The following is a 26,534-nucleotide window of genomic DNA, read 5'->3' on the forward strand; positions in this document are numbered from 1 at the left end:
CCCGTCCGATCCGCCCAGCCCGGAGCCCGAGCCGCCTCCCCGGGCCGGGCCCGGCAGCCCTGAACCGAGCCCAGGTGCCCGGCTGCCCAGGCAGGCCCTTGCCCTGCCCTGCCCTGCCCTGCCCGCGGGCCCCGCTCCGCCGCCGATGGACTCGGGCGCGAAGCTGCAGAAGGTGCAGCTGAAATGCAAGAACCTGCACGAGTTCCTGCGGGGGCTGAACCTGGGCACCCTGGACCGGCTCTACAACCACCCCGCCACCTGCCTGGCCGTCTTCCGGTGCGTGCACGCCCCGAGCCCCAGGGCATTGGCGGGGCGGGGGGGCGCTGTGGCGGGTGGGGGGGCCGCAGGCCGTGGGGGCCACCCCCCGCTCTAGGCAGGACAGACAGCCGCGGTCAAGCCACCCCAGCGCGGTGGTCCGCCCGTCTCCTCTTGAAAACCGCCCGCCTGTGATGGGGAGGATGACGGGCAGCGTGTCTCACCCTGGGGAGACGCGCAAGAGTATGTGAAAGGGCTGCGGACAAACTTTAGAAGTGTGGGGGGGCCGCAGGCCGTGGGGGCCACCCCCCGCTCTAGGCAGGACAGACAGCCGCGGTCAAGCCACCCCAGCGCGGTGGTCCGCCCGTCTCCTCTTGAAAACCGCCCGCCTGTGATGGGGAGGATGACGGGCAGCGTGTCTCACCCTGGGGAGACGCGCAAGAGTATGTGAAAGGGCTGCGGACAAACTTTAGAAGTGGGTTCTCCTTTAAAGGAGGAAAACGTGGAAAACCGTGGCTTCCCCTTGCAGGCTGGCAGAAGCCTCCAACTCCCTATGCCCCCCACACCCACCACCAGCCCCTAAGGGTAGCTGGCGCCCTGGGTGTACTATACCTCGGCGCCCCGCCACATCCAGTACAGGCAGTCCTCAGGCTTACGGCACAGTTGGTTCCTGAAAACAGTCTTTTAAGTCAAAACATTGTAACTCGGAACCACTTTTCCCATAGGAAACAATGTTATAAGTGGGGGATTGGTTCCTGAACCCAGGTCTGATACCCTATTTTCACCAAAAATACCCCAGAATTTTGTACTCCGTCAATTATAGATGAGTAATATAGCTACATTCATGTATTTATATTGTAAATAGCAATCACGTTGATTTGGAAGGACTTCTTTGAGGAGACTTTGCTGGACTTTTTGAAGGGATCTTGGCTGGAGGCTTCTCAGGAGTCCTGGCTGCAGGTTTTTCTGGAGTCTTGTCTGCTTTCTTAAAGAAAGCGTCCAAGGAAGTTTGGACAAATGTTCTCCAGGGAGATGGGCAACACAGAGACGTGTTCGCTGACACGGTGTCGCATCAGATCAAGCATTGGAAAGTCGAAGTTGAGGTCAGAAAGTTGAAACAGGGTGTCAATTTATAAGCCTTGTAAGTGCAAAACGTTGTAAGTCAAGGACTACTTGTATAGATAGAGGAAAATAAGCAGTCTGGAATGAACTTTTCCGGCTCGGGGAGAGCAGCGCAGAGACCGGCCCCTGCAGCACCGGCTCTGGTCCCGGCCCCGCGAAGTGGGTCTGCTGGGCAGGAGTGAGGGGCACCGCTGGCCTGGGGGCAGGGGCTGCAGGTCGGGAGTGAGGGGCACTAGCAGGGCTGGAGGCAGGGCCGGTCCAAGGTGAAGCCATAGCCAGCCAGGGTTGTTATTCAGAATGATGTTCCTGTTACTTTGTTCTGCATATCATTTTAGTGCCCTAGGCGACTGCCTAGTTCGCCTGATGGTTGGACCGGCCCTGCCCCCGTACTGGAGGCGGGGGGCAATGGGTTGGGAGTGAGGGGCAGTGGGTCGGGTCTGGGCATCTATGTTAAAGAAATGGGCCTGGTACAAAAAAGGTTGAGAACCGCTGGACTAGAGCAGGCGCTCCTGCGGTTGACGCCTGCAGGAGCTGTTCCATCAAAGGGAGGCATCTGGGATAGCTCGGCCTGTCGGTGCGATCCATCGTGAGGTTTCTTGTGCAAGGCTAGGAGGGAAGGACAGGATTTTTTTCAGGCCAGGTCTTAGATTTGGCTCTTGGGGGCTGATGCGTAACAAGGAAGGGGACCCCCAGTGAAAGAGTAAACCTGAAATCCAGAAGGAAAAAACAACAGTAGGTGAAATTTCCACCACGGAGTCCCCGAGCAGTAGTCCTGGACCCAGTCCTCCACCCGCGATGATGATATAGCTGCCACAGCCTTCCCCGCTGTGTTATCCCTTACCCAGAAGTCATCTTTACTTAGATTCTCCATGCTCTTAAAACATGGCCCCAAGACCTGCGTGCACTACTCCGGCTGACGCCTAAGCGGTGCTAAGTAGAGTGGTACTATCAACTCCTGTGTCTTGTATATGCTACTCCTATTAATGCAGCCCAAGACTGCGTTGGCCTTTTTTTATAAGTCTGAACAGGAAAGCAAACCCAGTAGCCTGGAATCCCTGGGTTTTCTAGTACTGTGTTTTTCTAGTCAAAAACCCTGGGTCATAGTCATGGCTGATCACCTAATGATTCAAAAGGTAAAAAAAAAACAAACCCCAGAAGCTAGTAGCCTTTGTGAAGATGGGAAAAAATCATTCTTGGCCACAAGTGACCAGCAGAGCCCCGAGGAAGGGTTTGTTGATCCCATGCCACTACAGGAGCCATCTTTATACCCAACATGGGGGTCAACAAATATGACTCCACATCTTTCACACTTCCTGTGTTTCATACCATCCCTTCCATGTACTTACCAAGGTCAGTCTTAAAGAGGTGCAAGTTCTTCACTCCCACCATTTTGGAGAGCTGTTCCTAAACATCCTAAACTCTCCCTATGCCTGAACAAGGGTGTTTGTGCCTGAAAGTTTGCAAAGAACAATTCTTCCAACTATTTAGTTGGTCCAATAAAGGATATCTCTTTGCCCAAAGTACCTTGTTTGCCTATGTCCTTAGACCAACACAGCTACAACCAACACCCCCATTCTTAAACTTTGCTCATCTGAAAGTTAGAAATCATCTAATTTGTCATCTAAATGTATTTGTAACCAGTTTGTAGCCATTTGACTTTGTGACAATGGGTTTTTGTTTTCAGCCTGTAAAGCACCCTTTCCCAATATTCACCTGCAACCAGAGAAAGGCAACGCATTCACTTGATGTGCTTGTCTGAAGTTAAGTTAAACAGTGCTCCTGAAGACCTGAGCTAGAGACAACAGAGTGACGCTGAACTCAGACAGATCTAATGTGCAGCACATAGGAAAGAATAACCTAATATGCATACAGAGTAACTAGCTAGGTAGGTGGTGGCATTGATGAGAAGGATCTGGGAGTTTTGGTGAATCGTTGGCTCAACACGAGTCAGCAATGCGATACAGTCGCAACAAAAGTAAATTTATTTTTAAACTCCCATCAGTAGAAGTATTAGATGCAAAGTACAAGAAGTGATGGTACTCTTCTTGGTGCTGGTTAGGTTTCCTCCTGTGTGTTGTGTGCAGTTTTGGGTTTCATGTTTTAAGAAGAATGTGGAGAAGTTAGGGGTTCAGAGGTGGGTAGCAAAAATGATAAGAGGTTTGGAAGGCAAGCCATACAAGGAAAGGTTGAGGAAGTGAGTATGTTTAGCTTGGAGAAAAGGTGATTAAGGGGGGGATGTGGTAGCAAAGGCTGCCGTGGAGGGATGGCGGTGGCTGCGCGGGGGCCGGAGGAGGGTGGCTGGAGTCACTGACTGGGGTAATGGGGCTCCTGGCACTGACCCCGGGTGGGGTGGGAAGAACTGTGGGAATCGCTCCCACAGTGGGCTCTTCCCAGGGGCCACATGCCCCTGGATCTGTGCGCAGGACGAGAGCAGGCTGCCGCCCGCCCCGAGCACCGGGAAGAACCCAGTGCCGCTGCCGGCCCCCGGCAGCAGGCTGCAGGAAAAACAGGCGGCCCCGCACCAGGAAGAGCCCAGTGCCGCTGCCAACCTGGACACAGATCTGGGGACACGCACCTCCCCAGGAAGAGCCCGGCGCAGGTCCACAGCCCTCGGGGTGCGCGTAGCAGCAAGAGCTGTGCCCCTGCACCCACTGACAGTTCCCCCCCATCCCCGTGTTGCTCCCTGCTGCAGCCTGGGAGCAGCTGATGGGCTGCGCCACAGCCCTCCGCCCTCCCCTTCCCTAATCCCAGTCTTACTTCAGTCCCTCCCTCACTGCTGTGGGAACATATTATTATTTTCCCTGATTTAAACCGCTTTTTTTCTTTTCTTCCTTTTATCCTGATTTCAACCCAGTTTTTACATTTGGAAGATAAACCCCCCAAAAATCCCGGAATTCTTTTTTTTTTTTTTTAATAATAACTGAAAATGTGGACCACTAAGCATGCTGTTGCAACAATTTGTGAATTGGATGCCAGGGGGTGCAGTGCTGGGGCTGTACATCTATCCATGGCTGAAGCACTCTAAATTTAAAGTGTTGCAGGTTAGAGCAGCCATTCGGAGAACTTCAAACTTTACATCTGTCTCTGCTTTATTTCTCAGGGAGCTGCCGGGATTGGCTAAGAACTATGTGATGCGGATGCTTTTTCTGGAGCAGCCCCTCCCCCAGGCAGCTGTGGCATTTTGGGTAAAGAAGGAATATGTCAAGTAAGTATAGAACTGGTCAGAGGTTAAGATGGCCTGGGTTGGGGGATGGAGGAAACTTTGAACATGGGTCCGTGTGGATGGCCTGGCCAGAGGGACTTTTGAGCTGGTGGTTCGGGAACAAAGCTGATGCTCCATAGCGGGTAGGGGTCCTGTGACCCATTTCTTTGCACCTTCACTCAGACTGTCCCCCTAACCTGGGGCTGGATTGGAGACCCCTAGATAGGTCTCCAGTCCAGCTTTCTATACCATTCCCCTGAATGGCTTTCTGTACCATTCCCCACCCCCTGAGCCAGCCAGTCTCCTCGACTTGAGACCAGATCAGAGCCAGTGCCGCTAGAGGCCTAGGGCCCATATCTCATGCGTCAGTCCCCTAATTCAGTGGTTTTTGACCTTTTTTTCGTTTGTGGACTCCTAAACAATTTTGAATGGGTATACAGATCCCTTTGGAAATTTCAAATGGAGGTGTGGACCCCTTTGAATTGTAAGTGTGGATATTCACATACTTTTGAATGATCATTATCATCTTTTGCGGACCCCTTCGACATAGTCTGCAGGCCCCTAGGGATCTGCAGACCACAGGCTGAAAACCGTTGCCCCAAACCCTTGGCCAGTGCCAGATACTTTGAAGGAAGCAGTACACTTTTTCCTCAGTTCGTGTGGTTATCCCGGACACAAAATGCCTCCCTGAGCGGGACCCAGCACCTGTTCTGAAGCATGAAGGTATCTATGGCTCTGGATTCACATGCCACTTTGATCTTGCTGTAGGGAGCAGGAGGAGAGCTCAGACGTCCTGTCGGGGTTGCGGCTCTGGCACACTCAGCTGCTCCCAGGGGGCCTCCAGGGGCTTGTCCTGAACCCCATCTTCAAAGAAAACCTGCGCATCGCCTTGCTGGGAGGGTAAGAGGCTGGTGATGGGGAAGGGCTAGTGAATAGCAGGACAGACCCCAAAGCAGCCCCCATACTGAAGGTGGGAGTTCTTAAGTGGGTTAGGGGCTCACCTCCTATTGATTGACTCAATTGACTCACTGGGAGTCTGCCAACTTAGTCCCCATAAAGAACACAGCCTTCTGCACCACACTGTACCCATTACTTATTACTATTGTGACATCCCTGAGGGGGAGGGCCTTGTTCAACACCATAGAGATGGGGTCAGGAGATTGAACCCAGGAGTCCTGACTCCCAATCCCTTGCTCTGATCACTAATTTTTATACTATCTAATCCTATAATGTCATGTTTGACTAGGATGATATAGGTGTTATAGTATAGGCAGATAGTATAGCTCATCCAACATCCATGCAGGGAGTTGTATTAGATGACGCTTCATGTCTCTGCTAACCCTATGATCTTATGACCCCATCCCCTCCCGGAGCTGGGGACAGAACCCAGGAATCCTGGCTTCCCACCTCCTTTTCTGGCTGTTTGACTCCATTCCTGTGTCAGCTGCCTTTGCTGGCAGCATTTAAAAGGGCAGATTGCTATTTACTTACTTCACATTGATTCTGCTAATTCCATTGCAGTGTGTATTGCTCCATTTCATGTTTCAGTCTTTGTTCCTAGGGGTAAAGCCTGGTCTGATGATACCAGTCAGCTTGGGCCAGACAAGCACGCACGGGATGTCCCATCACTGGATAAATATGCGGAGGAGAGGTGGGAGGTGAGTGCTGGGGAAATCCTCTCCTGCTCTGACCTATAAACTCTACTTCCCTCTTCTAGCTCCACTCCAGCAAGCTAGCCAAGTTGCTGGTAGGTCCAACTCACAGACTCAAGAGAGCTCCTTAAACACTTCCTCAACAACTTTCAACCTAGAGCATTCCATACTGAAGGTCACGTATCCCTTTACCGGTCTAGTGAAATGCATCAGGGTGTTGCATTGACTTTAGAGGAAGGACTGGGTATCAGGGTATAGTACACATACCAGATTGCTAGCTACTAAATGACTGCTTTTTAGAACAGCGGGTCCTAGAACCCAGAGGAGGAGAAAACAACTCTAGGTTTTAGTCCCGGGTAATACACAGGCTCTGGTTCAAGTGTTATCTGTAGAAACATGGAATTGGAAGGAAGCTCAGGGGTCACCTAGTATAACTCCTGAGACAAATGCAGCTTGCACTGCTCTAAACTATCCCGAACAAATGCCTCTTCTTGGACACCTCCAGTGAAAGCTGTTCTCCAACTTCCCTGGCAGGTTCCACTGCCCTACAGTTCAGGCAGTGAAGAGGTTTGTTTCTAATATGTAATCTTAAGTCTGCTTTGCTGCAAGTTAAACCCATTGCCTTGTGTCCTGCCATCTGGGGCAAAGCAGAACAGTTCAACTCCCCCTCTTTTATGTCAAGCTTTCAAATATTTGAAAATAGCTATTATTTTCCCCCTCAATCTCCTTTTATCCAAGCTGAACATATCTTGTTCTCTCAACATTTCTTTCTACAGCTACCTTCCAACCCTTTATCACCTTTGTTTCCTGCCCCTGAATCCTCTCCAGTTGCTTCACAGAAAATCTGTTGTAGATCAGCCACTCCATAATAGTGACCACAGTATCATCAAATTCAGCCATCTTGCAGAGGGTTATCAGCTAAAAAGATCTGTCACAGGAACATTTTGACTGTAAAAAAAGAAAACTACACCAAAGAGAAGAAAACAGCTAGAAAGAAGTTAAAAGGTGCAGCCGAAAGGATAAAATGTGTAGGGCCGTGGTTTTCAAACTTCCTCAAGTCACAGATCCCTCTCATATCACTTTTGCCATTGGACCCTTGCCCCTTTGCTAAAGACTGATGTGGAGCCAGGCAACCTGGCCCGCTGTGCCATTACCCCTAGTTTCTTTGCAGTTCCCCGGTGACCAGGCTTCTATGGAACATAGTTTGAAAACCACTGGTGTAGAGGCAGCCTGGAGACCATTTAAAACCACTATACTAGAGGCTCTGATCAAACATATACCACAAAAAAGACACCCAAAGGTCCCTCAAAAACCAACAGCAACACATGCAGATGTATTTCCTCTGAGTGATTTTTCCGTTGCTGATTTGACATACATCTCTCTTCTGCTGCTGCTGTTGCAGGTGATCCTGCATTTCATGGTGGGTTCTCCAAGCGCTGCTGTCAGCCAGGATCTAGCTCAGCTCCTCATCCAAGCTGGGCTGATGAAGAGGTGTGTGCATATATGAGGTCTTTGAAACTGGCACCCTGAGGGACAGTTTGGCGCAGGTCGGAGGCAGTGGCTGTCTTGGGGGTGGGGGTGCATATAGATATAGAACATAGGTCCTTTCCCATCAAAGAAGCAGCAGCTTGGCCCAGGAGGGTGGGAAATGGTTTATAAGGTCATTTCCCAGCATGGGACACTGTGTCTCATCCTGCCCTGGCTTAGCATGACTGCTTGGCTTGGACTGATGATGAATGGGACATGAGGTGGGGCGTCTTTCTGCCTATGGGTTCAAGGGTTGACTCTGGAGACTGCATTCCCTGCTGTCCTCTTGTGGATGGCTGTAGATACTCAGGTCACCAGGCAGGGTATTTCCGTGCGTAGAGATGGGAGTTGGCTGGTGGAGTCCTGATCACTGTGCTTCCTGTCTCCTCAGCACTGAACCTGGGGAGCCCCCCTGCATCACCTCTGCTGGCTTCCAGTTCCTGCTGCTGGACACCTCTTCCCAGCTTTGGTACTTCATGCTGCAGTATCTGCAGACAGCTGAGGTGACACCTCTTTTACCTCCATGTGTGCTTGCCTTCTACCCCCCCAACCCATCTTCCTAGCCACTCTGCCTCTTTCATCTACCACCCCCGAACTATGCTAACCCCTCTCCCTTTCTCTTGCAGACTCGTGGCATGGATCTGGTAGAAATCCTGTCCTTCCTCTTCCAGCTGAGCTTCTCCACCCTTGGCAAGGTAAGACCCCCCCACCCCTGTTCTAACAGCTAAACTGATTTCTCTCCCACAGCTGAGACGAGGACTTCAGGTCCTGGAACACTAGACCTCATTGAGAGCCAGGGGTAGAACACCAAAATCCTACTCTCAGCCCCCTTTGATTGATTGGGTGCTATCATTAAGTTTTAACTTGATTTGGAGAGTGTACAGGGCAAGAAAAGGAAGTGACTTACAGATAACTGAAGTTTTTTGAGATGTTATCCTCACACACATTTTTATATATGGGTGGGCTCAGCCCCTGCGCTGTTTCCCAGATACTTTTTTTAAAACTTAGCAGTGCCAATTAAGTACCCCCCCACCCCATCTTTCCACACTGATTACATCCTGTTCACTTCATTACCTTTCAGTGACAATGGTCTTCCTGGTGGGGATCATTTTTGCCAGGCGCATTACTGAGATCCAAACCCTGATGGCAGATTCAACATATACAGCCTTCTCTCCGGACAGGGTGGTCCCACAGATTCACTTTCAATTCCTGCCAAGGGCTCATCTAGCAGAATTCCCTGCCAGTTTTTCCCAAAGCTGCAAACTTCCTGTTGCAAGTTACCCTGCCACACCCTGGATATGAAGAGAGCTTGGTTACTACTTACATAAGACCCAGCCATTTAGAAGGTCTCCATGTCTTTTGGGCTATAGGTGAGAGGCCCAAGGAGTCCCCTACTTCTGCCCAAAGGCTCTCATCTGGATTCCCAGTCCTATTGACTCTGTTATGAATTAATCAAGGCGAATCTTTCCTCCATGGTTTGAGTGGTCTACACCAGGATGCAGGCTCTCTCTGCTATCTCCTTCTGTGAGGTCTCCATGACAGATATCTACAGGGCAGTAATGAGCTATATGCAAATGTTGAGGCCTCCAGAAGTGACACCACCTTCGGAGTAGCCATTTTTTTCATGAGAAACATTTGGGAACATATGTAGGTGGATAGCTACTGCAAGGGGAAGAGGCCAGAAACTAGGGTCTTTTGAGACGGTTTGTCCAGAAACCCACACATTCAAACCCTACCTTCCTCTGCATCTTCTACACCTAGTAGCCTAACAAACTGGGCACGTGCTCCACCCATTAGCTCCTAGGTCTGAAAAGCCAAAAGCTGGGCCTATAGCTTCCAGGACTGATGCTGCTAAGGTGAAAAAAGCTGTCGTCTGTGTGGATAGTTACTCAAAGGAGGAGAAAAACATATAGGAAGGAGAGGATTTGTCCAAAGTTTCTGCAGGAGTTTTGCTTGCTGTCTGTGTACCTGTGGTGTAGTATGTCACTGTTAGTTCACACACTTTTGCTCTGCCTGGAATGGATTAATTTGTCCCTGTTGGGGATGTTGAGGCCAGGGGCATGACACTCCATTTCTAAGGCCCCATAGGCCACCTGTGTCAGAGTGGGGTCTTGAACCCAGATTCCTAACCACAACTCTAGTCTCCCACCTGCGTAAGAGGCCTGTCGTGTGCCTCCCTGAATATGCCCTCTGCCATGAATGTTACTGAGAGGAGTGGAGTTAAAGAGAATGGTGTCAAAATGAGCAAGCTGGTAACTCTCAGGTGACGGAAAGGATCCCTGGGAGGGACAGGAGTGTGGGGTTGCAGATGTCTCACCAAGGAAGATGGAGGTAGGAGCTGCCTGGCAGTGAGCACATGAGATCAGGTGGGACCATAGGGAGTGATCATTGCCTGGGACCACATGATTTCATAGACTTCATAGATTTCATAGACATTAGGGCTGGAAGGGACCTCAGAAGATCAAGTCCAGCCCCCTGCTCAAGGGGCAGGAAGTCAGCTGGGGTCATAGGATCCCAGCAAGATAAGCATCCAAATTTCTCTTGAAGGCATTCAATGTAGGTGTATGAACCACCTCCAGTGGCAGGCTGTTCCAGACCTTGGGGGCTTGGACAGTGAAGAAATTCTTCCTTATGTCCAGCCTGAAATGGTCTTGCTGGAGTTTATAACTGTTCGACCTCGTCTTCCCTTGAGGCGCTCTGGTGAACAATTGTCCCTCCAGATGCTGGTGAACACCCCTGATAAACGTATACATGGCCATCAGATCGCCCCTGAGCCTGTGCTTTTCCAGGCTGAAGAGTCCCATGGCTCTCAGCCTGTCATTGTAAGGTCTGTTTTCCTGACCTCTGATCACGCGTGTGGCTCTCCTTTGGACTCTCTCAAGCTTCTTCACATCCTTTTTGAATTGAGTAGCCCAAAGCTGAACGCAGTACTCCAGCTGCAGCCTCACCAAGGCTGAGTAAAACGGGAGAATGATGTCCTGGGATTTGCCTGAGAAGCATCTATGGATGCAAGCCAGCGTTTTGCTTGCTTTACTGGCCGCAGCATCACACTGAAGGCTCATATTCATCTTGTGGTCAATCATGACCCCCAAGTCCTTTCATCCATAGCGCTAACCAGTGTAGCACTGCTGAGCCTATAAGGATGCTGCAGGTTTTTCCTCCCAAGGTGGAGAACCTTGCATTTTTCGGTGTTAAATACCATCAGGTTCTCATCCACCCATTTCTTGAGCCTGTCAAGGTCAGCCTGGTTTGCCCTTCTGTCCTCAGGTGTGGATGCTTTGCCCCAAAGTTTGGTGTCATCGGTGCACTTGGCCAGTCCGCTTCTGACTCCAGTGTCCACATCATTAATGAAGATGTTGAACAATACGGGTCCAAGGACAGAGCCTTGAGGGACCCCACTGGTTGCGGGGCACCACGACGATTGACTTCTGTCAACCACCACCCTCTTGGTCCGACCACGGAGCCAAATCCCCAGCCAGCGGATCGTGTTGGACCTGAGGCCGCAGTTGGCCAGTTTTGCCAAGAGGTAATCATGGGATACCAGATCGAAGGTTTTTTTAAAGTCAGGATATACGACGTCAATCTCCTCTCCCTTGTCCACGTGATAGGTCACCTGGTCGTAAAAGGAGATAAGATTGATCAAGCAAGACCTACCCACAACAGACCCATGCTGGCTATCCCTCAGAAAGTTGCCGTCGGCCAGTCAGTTGAGAATGGCCTCTTTAATAATCTTTTCTAAGACCTTCCCCGGGATAGAGGTCAGACTGATGGGCCTGTAGTTTGCCAGATCCACTTTCCTCCCTTTCTTGAAGATAGGCACCACATTGGCCTTCTTCCAGTCTTCAGGCACTTCACCGGAGCGCCAGGAGTTCTTGAAGATCTGCGCTAGAGGCTGGGCTATGATGCTCACCATCTCCTTGAGTACCCTGGGGTGTAGATTGTCAGGGCCGGCTGACTTGAAGGTATCCAGCTTCTCAAGGTGTTCCTTCATGAGGTCAGCATTGATGGACAGCAGGGGATCTCCCTCACCCAGGCCCTCCTGTAGTGGGCAGGGGCGTCCCATGGGACTGATGAAAGACCAATGCAAAGTACCCATTTAATAGGTTGGCTTTTTCCTGGGCGTCAGTTGTCCCATCTGGTTCAGCACCAATGTTGCCCTTGCTTTTCCTCCGGCTCCCCACATATATAAAAAAGGACTTTTTATTATCCTTGATACTTGTAGCCAGTTGGAGTTCGCAGCATTGGCTTTCCTGGTTTGCTCCCTGCAGGTCTGGACCAGTGCAGAATATTCCTCCTTGAAGGTGGATCCCATCCTCCATCCTTTGTAGGTCTTCCTTTTTTTGCCGCAGAAGGTTCGCTAGTTCCCTGCAGAGCCAGGGGGGCTGCTGTGCCCTTTTGCTGCCTTTCCTCTGAGACGGAATAGTATTGGCTTGTGCATCCAAGATCACTCCCTTGAGGAGCAACCACTCTTCCTGAGCTCCCCTCCCCTTAGGGATGTGGTTCCTTAGGGCCTCACTGACAAGCCTCCTGAGCTTGTCAAAGTCAGCTTTCCTAAAGTCAAGGACTTCTGTATTGCTCACTGACTTGCCAGCTTTACAGCAGATGTTGAAGGTGATCAGCTCATAGTCACTGTCACCCAGCTTCCCTTCGATCATTAGGTCGCTGATTACGTCATCCCTGGTTGCCAGTACCAGGTCGAGCAGCGCTTTACTTCTCATTGGCCCATAAAGCCTCTTGTGTCAGATAGAGGTCATCCACACAGGAGAGGAAGCTTTGCGACCGCTCGGATTTAGCCAAGCGCTCTTCCCACGAAATGTCTGGGTAGTTGAAGTCTCCCATGACAACCATGGACCTGCAGCATGTGGCCTCAGCCAACTCCCTGGCGAGCTCCTGGTGAAGCTCTTGACTTTGGGTTGGAGGTCTGTAGTAGACTCCCACCGTTGTGTCCTCTGTGCTGTGTTCCCCACGGATTTTAACCCAGAGGGTCTCAAGTCGTCCACCCTGGTCGCCAATGTCGGCTTGCAGGAACACACAGCTCTCCTTGACATAGAGAGCTACACCCCCGCCCCTTTTGTCTACTCGATCTCTCCTATACAGGGTATAGCTGGTTATACCCATGGTCCAGTCATAGGTGGAGTCCCACCAGGTCGCCGTCATCCCTATGACACAATTTTTTGCGCTAAGCAGGAGGACAAGTTCCTCCTGTTTATTCCCCAAGCTCCTGGCATTTGTGTACAAGCACGCAAGCGTCCCCTTGGGGGCCCTTGCCTTGCCTACCGGTTGTTCCAGGGCTAGGACATGAGCTTACAGGGACTTTGATTGGATGTTACTTAGGTCTGGTTTCCAAGGAGACCGCACATCTAATTTCACTTCTCCTGTCCCCAGGATTACTCAGTGGAAGGGATGAGTGACTCTTTGCTGACGTTTCTACAACACCTTCGGGAATTTGGTCTAGTGTTCCAGAGGAAGGTAGGAAGGCAAGGTGTAAGGAGCATTGATTTGAAGGACTGGGGAGGCTGTGGGTCAAGGTTGAAGGACATCAGCATTGCTGGGGGGAGCTGGGATAGGCTTTCTAACCTGGCCCATCTCTCCTGCAGAGGAAATCTCGGCGCTATTACCCTACCCGTTTAGCCATTAACCTGTCATCCGGTATCTCTGGGACCACTGTGGACACCCACAATCAAGGCTTCATCATCGTGGAGACCAATTACAGGATCTATGCCTACACAGGTGAGAGGTGTTTGCTTGTCTCAGACTCGTAATCCAGGTGCCTTGTGCTGCCTCCTAGGGGTGTCACTGGGGTAATGAGCAGCATCTAACTGCTTGACCCCCCACTCTTCTCAAAATTGAGAACAGAATTCAGGAGTCCTGACTCTGTCACCACCCTGCTCTAACCCACAAGACCCCATGCCTCCTTACACCTGGTGCTAAAACCCATGAGTCTTGATTCCCACTGTTCCTGTCTCCCAGAGCTGGGGGGAGAACCCAGGGGTCCTATATCACATGACCTGTAAATAATAGAATAAGAGCTTAATTACTTTGTAGGTGGGGAAGGGGTTCTGAGAACTGGCCACAACCGAGAGGAAAAAGGTTTGCCATGAACAATTCTTATCCCCTATGGAAGTGACCTATGTCTCTCTTCCCATTCCAGATTCGGAGCTACAGATCGCGCTCATTGCGCTGTTCTCTGAGATGCTGTACCGCTTCCCCAACCTGGTGGTGGCACAAGTGACTCGTGACAGTGTCCAGCAAGCCATCGCCAATGGCATAACGGCCGACCAGGTAAGACCGGGGTGATGGGGATGATAGGGTCCGTGAGATCATGGAGCAACACCCTGAGGTCTCAGCCCTAAGGCAATATTGTCCCCTCCACTCTACTCCCACTAGTGCAAGTCAGATGAAAAAAAGGCAGATGCAGTCCCAGGATGTCAGGCAAGGCATTTCCAGCAAAGCTTGAGAAGCAGTAAGGGCCTGTTAAGACCTCACCTAAGACAGTGTGGTCAGTTCTAGTCACCTCTGTTCATGACCAATAAACTCAAAACAGGAGCAGGTGGAGAGAAGAGCTGTTAGAAAGAATCTGTTCTTTGAGAGGAGACTAGAAGACTCTGGCCTGTTTAGTTAAGTGCAGGGGTGACCAAACTTCCCGTCCCTTCAGACTTAAGTTAGAAGGCTGACAGAGCCAAGAGCCATTGAGAATCCAAAGCTTCAGAGATGTATATGCCCAGTGTTGGTGATCTGCACACAGTTTGTGGTGCAAATACAATTTTGTCATTAGATGACTTCTCAGAGCAAATAGGCAAGAACTGAAGAAAACCAAAAATAGAAAATACGGCCCTCGCTCTACATTAAATTTATACTGACATAAACATTAATCACAATTTAAGGTACCATCAAATGGCAAAACCAGCCATAAAAATGTTCTTCATATGTGTATAGGCAGACACGGTTGTTTGGGTAAATATAATATCTTTTATTAGACCAACTATATAGTTGGAGAAATTGCTTTTTACAAGCTTTTGTGCACAAACACCTGTCTCCAAGTATAGGGAGAGTCTGCTGGTGTTTGTGTGCTCTCCTGGGTGGATTAAAAGCTTAAGCCAATGTGCAAAACGCAGGTCTCTGAAAATGCAAATACGTGGCAGGGAAGGCTAGAGGGGATGAGAGACACTAGGTGCGAGACAGGTAGGTGAGGAGGGTGGGAAGCAAGAAGGGAAATGTTGACTAGTGATAAAATGTAGCTGGTAAAATGTAGAAAGATTACCTGGGGTTATCGGTTGGCAGGCAGGTGTATAATGTGCCATAAATCCAATGTCTATATTTAGTCCATGATTTTTTGTTTCCAGTAGATTTTATGAAGTGAAGTTCATAGGCTTATCTACAAAAGGTGTATTGCAAGTTGTCTTTGAGGGTTAGAACTGAGAGACTGTAGAGAGAGCGGTTGTCCTGTGAGAAATGTGCCCCCCACCAGTAATTAGGTATTCTTGTCTTTGATAGATTTTCGGCGTGCGTTTGTTCTGGTGCGCAGTTGTCATTTGGTTTCTCTTGCGTAGTTTCCATCAGGGCATTCGGTGCACTGGATGAGATGTATTACATTTTTAGAAGCGCAGGTGTAAGATCCAGGAATGGTGATGGTTCTGTTCTGGGGTGTAGTTATTATGGGACCGGTGGAGATGTGTTGGCAGGTTTTACATATCTTGTCCTGGCATGGTCTGGATCCATTGGGTGTGCTTTGGGCCATAGGAAGTTTGCTTCTGGTGATGAGATTGGCGAGATTCAGTGCTTGGTTAAATGCTAGGATGGGTGGCTCTGGGAAGACCTCTTTAAGAATTGGGTCTTCTCCTAGTCTGGGTTGCAGTTGTTTGAGGATTTTCCATATAGGTTCCAGAGAGAGACGTTAACTAATGGTGTACAATTCATGGGGATTTTCTTTTTGTATTGCAGCAATTCTTCGTGTGGTATCCAAGTGGCTCTTTCAAAAGTGCCATTTTTCTCTTTAGAGGAGTGTCCTTGTTTGAGTAAAAGCCCTTTTGAGATTTTCGAGGTGATGATCGTGGGTGCTCTCATTGCAAATTTAGTGGTACCGGAGGGTTTGGCTGTATATCACAGCTCTCTTGGTGTGTTTAGGGTGATTGCTGGTTCTTTGTAGATATGTATGTTGGTCTGTGGGTTTCTTGTTTGTGGTGGTTTCTATTTCATCATTCTGGATATTGATCATAGTATCTAAAAAGGAAATGCTGGTGCCAGAGTATTCAAGAGAGAGTCTAATGGAGGGGTGGTGATGATTGAACTTGTGATGGAAATCAATCAGAGATTTCAGGTTTTCAGTCCAAATGATGATGACGTCATCTGTATATCTTAGGTATAGCATGGGCTTGATGGTGCCATTCTTGAGGAATTCTTCTTCCAGGTGTGTACACACACACACACACACACACACACACACACTCTAAATATGCATATAATGTTGTAGACCATTAAAATGGCAAACCATCCATAAAAATGTTCTCCATGTGTATGTGCACACACGCACACACACACACACACACTCTAAATATGCATATAATGTTGTAGACCATTAAAATGGCAAACCATTCATAAAAATGTTCTCCATGTGTATGTGTGCGCGCGCGCGCACACACACACACACACACACACACACACACACACAGCATTTTTATGGATAGTTTGTATGGCACCTTAAATTGACCATGTGCCGCATCCCAACTGAGGATGACAACTGAATGATTGTTAGCTTAGGCACCAGGGCCAACCATCAATTAATTGTTGACCCCAGCCCCAGACTACACTGGGTGCAGTTCAAGGTTGCCGTGCATATTTGGAAGAAAACGCAATTTTGGGGTCGGAGATCAGCCCCCTTGGTGCTTTTAAATGAACATGTGCCAGGGACCTAAGAAAAAGAGAAGAGAACAGTATTTTTGCTTACCTATTCCCCTGTCTTCAGGAGCCACATCTAAACAGCTTGGGAGCCAAGTGCAGCTCATGAGCCACAGTGTCGTTCCCCCGCTCCAAGTCTAGTATAAAAGAGGCATATTGCTGTCCTTCTATTTGTCAGGGATCTAATGTCAGGGAGGGGGAAGAGTCTCTGGCACCAAAGGGAACAAATAGGAACAACTTGATGGTAACTATATGTAGGCTGATAGTTAAAGGTTCCTAGCCTTTGGAGCAATGGTGGGGTCTGGGCTGGCCTCTTTATGGAAGAGTAGGGACAAAAGTCAAATTCCTTTAAAGACGGAGCTGGATCCGTTTCTGAAGGGAATTCTCTGATGCTGCCTGTGACAGCAGGGGCCTGGACTCTGACTCAGGGGGCTGGTCCCTGCAAGATAGGAGATGCTCCGTTCCCAAGCAGTGGAGCTCCTCTCTCCACCCAGCCACTGGGAGCCAGCACTTCTGGGTTCTCTGGGAAGAGTTATGATCCTTCCCTCCTCCTTGCCCCGCTTGGAGAATTAGGCCTATCAGGTGCTGCTGGGTAGGTAATTTTTGTGCGCATCTTCCCCTCCCAGTTACCTTGCCTGTCATATGGCCAGACTCTCCAGCCCTTCGGTCTTTCACAGGTGTTCACCTTGCAGTGTTGTTAAATTTATGACTGCCAAGGATTTCCACACTACCACTCGCCTGCTCCATCTGCTGTCCTGCAACAGCACAAGGGCTTGAAGTTGGGGCTGCCCAGTATTCTTCCTCTCCCTGCTTTTTGGTGGGAGTAGCCTAGTCTTTGGGTTTGTCTATATAGAGTCCTCAGGGCTTAGGAATGAGGCTCAGTCCCCCAAGCCAAATTTTTAAGCGAGGTGTTAAAAAAAAACAAGAGAGGCAAGGATTTGTTTTCTGAGGATTTCATTGGACTAAACACTATAGTTGAGATTGCTGCTGGACAAGGATTTTTGGGCATCAGGTACCCCTCCTGACCTCTTATACATTTCCCACTCTACTGAAAAATATATGCAGATTCTCAGAGCTGCTCAAGAAATCAGCTTTTCTGGGGAAAGATACCTCTGAAAAATCACTGCCTCTCCATATGCTGTTTTGGTTGCTGAAGATGAACTCCTGGAGTGTTTCTTTATTAAGAAGCATATAATGTCATAGATTTCATAGACATTAGGGCTGGAAGGGACCTCGAGAGATCAAGTCCAGCCCCCTGCCCAAGGGGCAGGAAGTCAGCTAGGGTCAAAGGATCCCAGCAAGATAAGCGTCCAGGAAATGTCTTCTTTCCTGTGTGTTGATTTAAGAAATATAAGTTATTTCTTATAAGTCATGACTTATAAGTCATAAGTTATTTTATGACTTCTTAATTGAGGGAAAAATAAGCATAAGTTTATAAATTTAAACCAAGCTTTTGAGAGCCATGTCCAGCCTGGATTGGGACAAGGACTGTGATGACACAGGCTGGAGGGAGAGGGGGAGGCTCCTTCGCACTGAGCCATTGTTTTATAGGGAAATGGGACCCTGGGTCCGTTTGCATGCTTAAATATGTACAAACATCTCTGTTTCTGCAGTGTAAATGGTCTGCCCCCCCCCAACACACATGCACGCACGCGCACACACACACACACACACACACACACACACACTTTTCAGAAGGAAAAAAATCCTTGCAAATTTTAGATGCATTCTCTACTGATTTCCAGTGTCCTTGGTTATAACCCCAGCCCTGGGATAAGACCCAGGCCATGGATGGCTGCTAACGGACGCCAGCCACTAACACTGTCCCCACTGCCCTCAGATCATCCACTTCTTGAGGACCAGAGCTCACCCCGTGATGCTGAAACAGGTGAGGGAGGAGGACCTAGGCCTCCTCAGCTTCAGTGACTGCTCTGACAGGGGCGTGGGGTTTCTACAAGGCCAAAGCCTTTTTGATTGTTGACATGGAAAAGGCAAATACAGGGGTGGCGTGGGGAGGCATTGGGAAAATGGGGCAATTGAGGATCGTGGGGGGTGAGGGGAGAGGAACAGTACCTCCTGGTGGTGACACCTACTAGCCATTCTGACTGTAGTCAAGAGGGGTGGGGATCAGAGAGGGGGGCCATACAGTGTCCTAGTTGCCCAAGCTGTAGGCCATTATCGGGGTGCACAGTGATCCAGTGTAAGGAGGGTGTTCCTAGTTGCCCGAGGTGTAGGCCATTATTGGGGTGCACAGTGATCCAGTGTAAGGAGGGTGGGGCAAAGGCTGGCATGTGCTAAGGAGTGACTCCCCATTCAACTGGCCCTGCAGATCCCGGTGCTGCCCCCGACCATCACAGATCAAATCCGCCTCTGGGAGCTGGAGCGTGACCGGCTGCGCTTCTCCGAGGGTGAGTGTCTGAGGGAAGGAGAGGGGTCCCAGATTCGGCAGGGGGAGGGGAGGGAGTTGTGATGGGCTCGGGTATGTGGGGTTTTTTTCCTCTCCCCAATCCCAAGTTCCTTGCTGTCTTCCTCCACTCAGTCCCTTCCATGTACACATTCGCTCTCCCTCCTCCCCCAGTCCCTGTCCTGTTGTACCCACAGCTTTGTGGGCACAGTGGCAGCACAGTTTAAGGCATCGCACTATGGATTCAGAGGTGTGAGTGTAAGCCTTGCTCCAGACTTGTGCCAAGGATTGTCCCCTGTCAACGCAGCTGTACAAAGGCACCTGGTCATTCAGACTGCAGTGTCAAAGGCTGATTACTTCATTCCCATTTGCGATGTTGCCTACAGAAAACGTCTTGCCTTTCCTCGTGGTAGCTCAGTGGGCTGCTAGGCTTGGGGTGGGAGAAGAGGCAGGCTTCTCTGCTCAGTTCTGCCACTCACCCATTTTCCTCCCTTGAACTCATCTGATTTGCTCTCCCCATTGCTAATCTTTCTCTTCTTACCATCCTGTTCCTTTCAGGTGTCCTGTACAACCAGTTCCTGTCCCAGGTGGACTTTGAGCTACTGAGGAACCACGCACGGGACCTAGGCGTCCTGGTCTTTGAAAACCCTGCCAAGCGCCTCATGGTGGTGACGCCTGCTGGACACTCTGACGTCAAGCGCTTCTGGAAAAGGCAGAAGCATAGCACATGAGGACAGTGGCCAAAGGAGGCAGACCCTCCCTGTCTCCTTGTCAGTGCTGCCATTGCCCTTCATCCTGCGACTGATGGTACACTAACCCTGGCTCCATGCTGCTCTCAAGACCTGCCACCAAAAAGTAAGTCCCACCCACCCACTCCTGCTCTCCGTGCTCCAGACCAGGAATTGAGGGTGTGAGGATGCTTCAGGGCACCCCTTCTCTGCTGTCAAATGTGCCAGAACTGACAATCTAGAGAATGGTGATGGAGATGACTTGCCACCTCACTTCCAGATGTGGAGTATGCAGAGCCAGGGCAGGTGAGCAGGGTTTAGTTTTCAGTAGCAGTCTTGAGAGTGCTGCAGAGGCAGTGTGGACGTGCCCTCAGATGTGACTGGGGGAAGGGGATCCACGTCCAGTGGTTCTCCAGCAGGAAGTAAATTACACTCTGGAGCTGCCAGTCCCTCCCTCCCATCAGAGAAATTGGGGGTGCAAACTGCTTTTCCCTCCTTGGCTTAGATATTTTGGAGCTGCCATCACCAACCACACTGGAAGCCTGAGAGGTTGGAGGCATCTTCTAATACATGGGTTAAGATCACACTGAAAGCAGGTAGCACTGGGGGGAGGGTGGGTCTGCATTGATCTGAAATCCGGAATGGGATGTAGGATCTTCCCCCTTCTGGATCTGATTTGCCTAGCAGAAAACTGATCTCCATTGGTGGGTGCGTGGCAGTGATGATGCAGCTGAAACCACCCTCCAGTGGGAACAGAACAACTTGGGCCCCTGAATGTTGGCCTTGGGGTGGCAAAGGAATGAACTGGGCTGCAGGGACTAAGTGGTTCGTTCTGTCTTCTAGAGCTCACACAGTTATTAGTAACAGTGGTTGCTTGCATTCATCACGTGCTTCTGACCTCTCTGAATATAGATTGATCCCTTAAAGTTCCATTTGTAAAGGGTGGCTTGGTAGTCACTAGAGAATTACAACCTTGCAAGTTGATGCTTATGGGTAGATGTCTACCCGGTAGCCGTGTGGTTCTCTGCAGATATAAGATACTGCATGTGGGTTCTGCTTACAGGTTCAGGGCTAAAGGGTTCAGCCTGGAGGCTTGCAAGGGAGGCAGAGTTAAAGTTGTGAAAAGCCAAAAAGACTTTCTTATGATCCGGCCATTTTTGAGCTAGGGCGACACAAAACTTTCGTGCATGTTTGATGTTTCATGTACATCCCATGACAAAGGGTGTAAGGGGGAGTCTTGTAATTTCCCATGGTGGTCGTGGCAGCCAATGGCTAAACATAGATGACATTTTAAAGTAAAAAATAATCCTGAAGAAGAAATGTCCTTCCCTTGCAGTCCTCTCTTTGGGTCTGTTGCTAAGCTCAGCCATTCCCAAGCGTTATAACCCCAGGTGGTAGCTTCAGTTCCGAGTGGGCTCATGAGCCTGATAGAGCCGCTAAATCCCCCCAAGTTGGTAGTTTTCCTGTCTGCCTGCAATTAATAGCAGGTAGGGACTTCCCTTGCCTGCTCCCCCACAGAGAAGCTGCCCTCTCTGTGCCTGCTCTTGCCCTGGTGCAAGTGACAGCTAAACCAAGACATCTTAGCCCTGTTGCGTTCAGGGAGAAGGTGCCATGTGGTGGGGTAAGAGCAGGCACAAGGTCAGTTGCTGTAGTGTAGAAGCAACATCACATTCCCCACCTCCTGGTAGTTGAAGAGCAGGACTTTTGAGCATGGGACTAAATGAAATTGTCCTCACTCACCATGGGTTTGCACTGGAAAATGTCTAGGAATGGTTGCTGGGACGTGACGGGGTTGTTTCATGCTGGTCAGAAGTTTCCATTTAAACTGTTTACAATTTTTTTGATAAGAGAAATCGTATTTGATTAAATGAAGTGTTTGCTTTCTACTGAAATTGCCAAGTTTGTCTTTCCTTATCAAAGAAAACCAGGTGCCCCAAACCTGAATTACAGCTGTGTGTTGTTTTGAAATGCTACTGTGGGTAAAAGGAAGACGAGAAGGGAAATAAAGAAAATAACCAGTTAAAGCACGTGGAAGTTTTTCTGTGACATTGCCAGACCAGTGACACAGCCTCCACCTGCTTATAGAAAGGTTTTCTGGCTCCCTGGCTGCGTGAAACTGCAAAACACTCCTCATGTAAATGCAGTTGTGTTGGTTTAAAAATGCTGATAATAGGTTTTTTTGGCAAAAAAAAATATATATATATAACTTCACCTTCAACACTGCCAAGTGCCAAATTCTGGTTCACTTGGGAGTTCAAAGCACATTAAAAAACCTGTTACACAGTTTGCACCGCACACCCATCTCTTTACCTGTACCCTATGTCCCCTCTAAGGCAGGGGTGAGCAAAATACGTCCCACAGGCCGGATGCGGCCCACCAGGCCATTCTATCCGGCCCACGGGCCCCCTAAAAAAAAGTTAGAAAATTAATATTTATCTGCCCCAGGGCTGCCTATCGTGCGGCCCTCAATGGCTTGCCAAAAGTCAGTAAGCGGCCCTCCACCCGAAATAATTGCCCGCCCCTGCTCTAAGGTGTAGTGATCCATGAGTGCACTGCTTTGGTCCGTTCCCGAAATGGTCCCACCTCCCCCTTTCGGCACGTGCCACTTTGGTGCACCCCACAGTATAACACAGAAGCCTACAAGTTTCTTTTTTTTTTTCTTTCAAATTATATCTGAAATACTTTGTAAAATATCTTGGTGTAGCAGAGGCAGGCAATTATTTTGGGCAGAGGGCCACTTGCTAAGCTTTGGCAAGTCATCGAGGGCCGCATGACAGGCAGACAGGAGCAGATAAATATTAATTTTCTAAATTTTTTATGGACTCCACGGGCCGGATAGAATGGCCTGGTGGACCGCACCTGGCCCCCAGGCCACATTTTGCCCACCCACCATGTAGTGTGTCAAGATAGGTGCAGAGTGCCACCTAGCTTCCAAATGTGGAAATGTTTAAAAAAAAGTGTTAGATATTATTTCTATGAAAATGGTTGAGCTAAAGCTACATTTATTTTAAAAAATTGTTCAGGGAGGCAAAGGAGGATATATAGACAAACCTCAAGAGAGCTGAAAATATTGCCATGTTTCAAAAGGCATTAAAAAGCCATATGAAAAAATCAGTTTGGAAAATTACATTTTCTAATCAGAAAGACTTAAAGGAGAATTTAAGAAACAACTCACTATGCGAAGCTTGCCCGAAGGGGCTGGGGAGCAGAGCAGTTCCCCGGAGCTCACGCTCTGCCTCTGCCCCAGCCCCCGCCTCGCCTCGCCTCAGGGAGGAGCCGCTGCCTGCCCCGCGCTGCTCTCCCTCCCCATGGAGATGCCAGCACAGTGAGGAGCAGAGCAGAGTGGCCCCTGCGCAGCCAAGGTAAGTGTCCCTCTCTCCCAAGCCGCACTCCAGGGGCAGCACCCAAAGTTTCCAGGAAGCTGCAGTTAGCTCCTCTCTGGGCAGGTGTGAAGCATTAAAGTTACTATGTGGCAAGATTTTTTTATTGTGCATGGTTGGAGAGGAGCTGGAACCTCCGACAGAGGGAACTTTGCTTGTACCCTGACCCGCTGCCCTCCTCAGAGGGTCTACTCCTGAAAAAGTCTATACCAGACCCCTCTCCACCAGATGAAGTCTGCCATTTCTTTCCCGTCGTCCTCTTCTGTCTTCTTGTAGTACCAGTGCATTCCACTCGGCCACATTTTAATACCATCCTTCACCATGGATGACTGGTGCCTCCTGATCCTGGGGGGGCACCAGCCGGCGATTGCCAACGGGGGGGGATCCCCCAGCGGCCAATCACTGCTGTCAGAACTGCTGGCAGTGCTTCTCTTGCGCCCCCACGTTCTCGGGGGGGGCAACAGCCATCACCTCCCATTCCGGCTGGCAGTGGGCAATCTAAGGGGGGCACATGCCCCGTGTGCCCTCCCTACGCATTGCCTATGTCCTCAACTGTGGGGTCTGACTGTCTCTTTGTGAGCAGGTTCCTGGCTTTCCACAGCGCAGACCTGAAGCAGGTGACAACCTGGTGGAAGCGAACTGTCAGGATCCCTTGCTGTCTGGTCAAGTGCCCATAGAGAACGGCTTCCCCGGTCAGGTTTCTGAAACCTGTCACCACCAGAAGGAGCACACAGACTTTCTTCCACACCTCTCTGGCATATGGGTAGTCCCAAAAGAGGTGGTTGATGGTTTGTGCCTGCCAGTGGCAGATCTGTCTCGGGCAGTTGGATGGACCTCTCTGCCCTGCACTGTTTCTCCATGCCCGCATGGGAAGTACCTGGTAGGCTGCCTGCCAGTTCAGGTCTCTGTGCTCCTTCTGCAGGTCCTTGTGGAAGATTCGCTCCCACACAGCCAGGCAGCTGCCAACAGATAGTAAGTCTACCAGTAATGTGGTGTCTTTTGTCCGTACCACTTCCCATATCTTGCAGTGGTTAACCAGAGTCGCTAGGGTAGCGTTGTGCAACTTGTATTTCTCTCAAAAGCTCTTCAGGATCTCATAAAATCATAGGGAAAACATGGTCCATGGGCTCCTGTTAGATGCTGTTTGCACTCGCCACTGTTGCAGCAACTGCCCTGCAAAATACTTAAAGCGGCTCTTTTAGATTCCACCCCTGTCACCAGTTTGCCAACCTGGCTCATGTGCATGGCCCAGAGGAAGAGCAGAACATCTGGCCTTCCTCTGCCCCCAAACCGTTTCACTTTGTACAGCTTCTCCCTTGCCACCTTCTCCCATGTGGAGATCCAAAAGAAAACACACCTGGCTCTCTGGATTCTGCAAATGACTTGTTCTGAGCGGGGGAGACTAGAGCGGTGTGTAGCAGCAGGAGCACCACCTTCATCAGCGCCATCTGCCCCCACCATGGACAGGCAGTGTGATTGCCATAGCCCCAGTCTCTGTCTGGCCTTGGCCCTCTGTCTTCCCATGCTGTCAGCTCTTGGTCAAACTCCATCCCAAGGATCTTTACCTCCTCCTGGGGGTGGAGACCCCCAGAGGCGACAGGTCCTTGAGCTTACCCAGGACTAGGCAGGAGCTTTTGCTCACGTTGAGCTTGGCCCCTGCTGCAGTGGCTGGAGTCTCCAATCTTCCCCATTCTCCTCTAGCTTCTGGTTCCTGTCCCAGCTCCAGGGGAGGGGCAGTACAGTATAGTGTGGGAGCTGAGGGTGAGCCTGTTGGGGGTCAAGGGGTGTGCGCTTGCACACAGTGTAGTGATTGGGGGATGCAGGGAAGTGTCCACACCGTGCAGTTGGCAGGGTATCCATGCAGTCTGAAGCAATCTGCAGTCCTGTGGCCCCCTTATAGTTTCCAGTCACTTAAAAGCTGGATGTTCATGTTGTACAGATTCAGATATAACTGGATGCGCTTCAGAATAAAGTGCTTCAAAAAGTTGCTGTTGGATCAAGGGTTATTTCTGGAGCGCTTCAAAATGCATATCTGTCTGTCCACTTCCTCTCTGGAGCACTCCGAATGTTGTATGTTCTCATTCTTGGATGTAACTTTTCTAGATGGATCAGAGTCTTAGTTGTGACAACACTGTACACTATTATGTCTAAAATTTTGCTGGGCACATCTGTTCTGGAGCTTCATGCAGAGCAAACAAGAAGTAGCCTTTCTTTAGGCCAGTGGGATGGTCTGTCCACAGAAGAGCAAAAGTCTTAAGTTCTGCTCCCTGCTCTGGACACGGCTTATGCATTTTATCCAATAACTACTTGAGGTAAGATGCAGCACTTCATTCCCCCAGTGACTAGATTGTTGGGCCTTCCTCTTCTATTAGTCACATTAGAGTATATGTATTGGGGAGGGGCCGTATAGGCACAGGGATGATTAGCTGAAATCCAAAATTGCCATGGCCAGGTCAGACACTACTGTATACAACTCGTTTAAATGATGAACAAACTGAGCCTGTGTACACAGGCCTTTACACATGCACAATGGCTAAGTGAAACTTTGGCAACTTATGCTTTAGAGAGAGAATTGTGACTAAAGAGTGACATCTAGCGGTGCACTGATACATTAGTCCAATATCGGATCGGTACCAATATAAAAAAAATTGCTGTATCAGACATCAGCCTAATGGGGCTGATAATTTGGAAAATAAATGCCGTGCTGCATGCAGCTGCAGCACAACATGCAGGTAGTGAGAAGCAGAGCCAGCAGCTTAGAGAGCTGCCTCCAGCTGGTAAATCCATTGTGGTGGAAGGGGAGAGAGAAGGGAAGGGGCATGGGGGGCCCCTTTAATTAATGCCCCCCGTGCTGAGGGAGGGGGCAGATGCAGGGGCAGGCACTGCCCAGCCAGGGGAGGGCGGGCACAGGACAAAGCCGCAACTTGGGGTGGGGGGTGGTTCCCACTGTGCGCACCCCGGGAGGACGGGAGGGGATGGGGGCCGGGGGGTGCCCCTGCAAGTTCAAAGCTGAGTCTATAGCAATTCCCGTGCAAATATTGCTACAAAGGTGCTTTTGGAGCCAGAAGAGCAGGGTCAGAGTTATTCCCTAAAATAATGCCAAAATAAAGATATTAACAATATATCAATAGTATATGGTTATTATAATACCCTTATTCTAGTAATATTAACAGCTGATCTCCCATATTGTGGAGAGGTCCTGATTGAGCAACCAGAACTAAGTGCACTTGATTTTTTCCATATTGTGCTATCACAAAATAATTAAGCTTTTCTGAGACAGCAAGGGGAATAAAACTGTTCAGGCTTGGGAAAATCTTTGTCAGAAGAAAATACTATTTGCATGCAATCTAAAGATTTAGCAGAGAAAAA

General features: G+C 49.7%; 1 protein-coding gene across 3 annotated transcripts; it reads left to right on the top strand.

Moving 5' to 3' along the window:
- The first annotated feature begins 19 nt into the window (after positions 1-19).
- On the top strand, positions 20-22,120 carry GTF2H4 (general transcription factor IIH subunit 4). Of its 3 annotated transcripts, XM_025194215.1 has the most exons (14): positions 156-276; positions 3,062-3,262; positions 4,478-4,582; positions 5,348-5,479; positions 6,141-6,237; positions 7,634-7,722; positions 8,150-8,261; positions 8,385-8,453; positions 13,144-13,227; positions 13,356-13,488; positions 13,910-14,040; positions 18,494-18,541; positions 18,983-19,061; positions 19,616-22,119. In XM_025194215.1, exons 3-14 carry the CDS (start codon positions 4,509-4,511, stop codon positions 19,786-19,788), a joined length of 1,221 nt encoding a protein of 406 aa, XP_025050000.1. In that variant the 5' UTR covers positions 156-276; positions 3,062-3,262; positions 4,478-4,508; the 3' UTR covers positions 19,789-22,119. The 3 variants fall into 3 exon arrangements, with proteins under 3 accessions (XP_006037859.1, XP_025050000.1, XP_025049999.1); XM_006037797.3 differs by lacking the exon at positions 3,062-3,262 and having other exon boundaries at positions 20-276; positions 19,616-22,120; XM_025194214.1 differs by lacking the exons at positions 156-276; positions 3,062-3,262 and adding an exon at positions 1,246-1,358 and having other exon boundaries at positions 19,616-22,120.
- Positions 22,121-26,534: the final 4,414 nt, after the last annotated feature.

The sequence above is a fragment of the Alligator sinensis genome, unplaced genomic scaffold (assembly GCF_000455745.1).
Source record: "Alligator sinensis unplaced genomic scaffold, ASM45574v1 scaffold261_1, whole genome shotgun sequence".
NCBI classification, from domain to species: domain Eukaryota; kingdom Metazoa; phylum Chordata; order Crocodylia; family Alligatoridae; genus Alligator; species Alligator sinensis.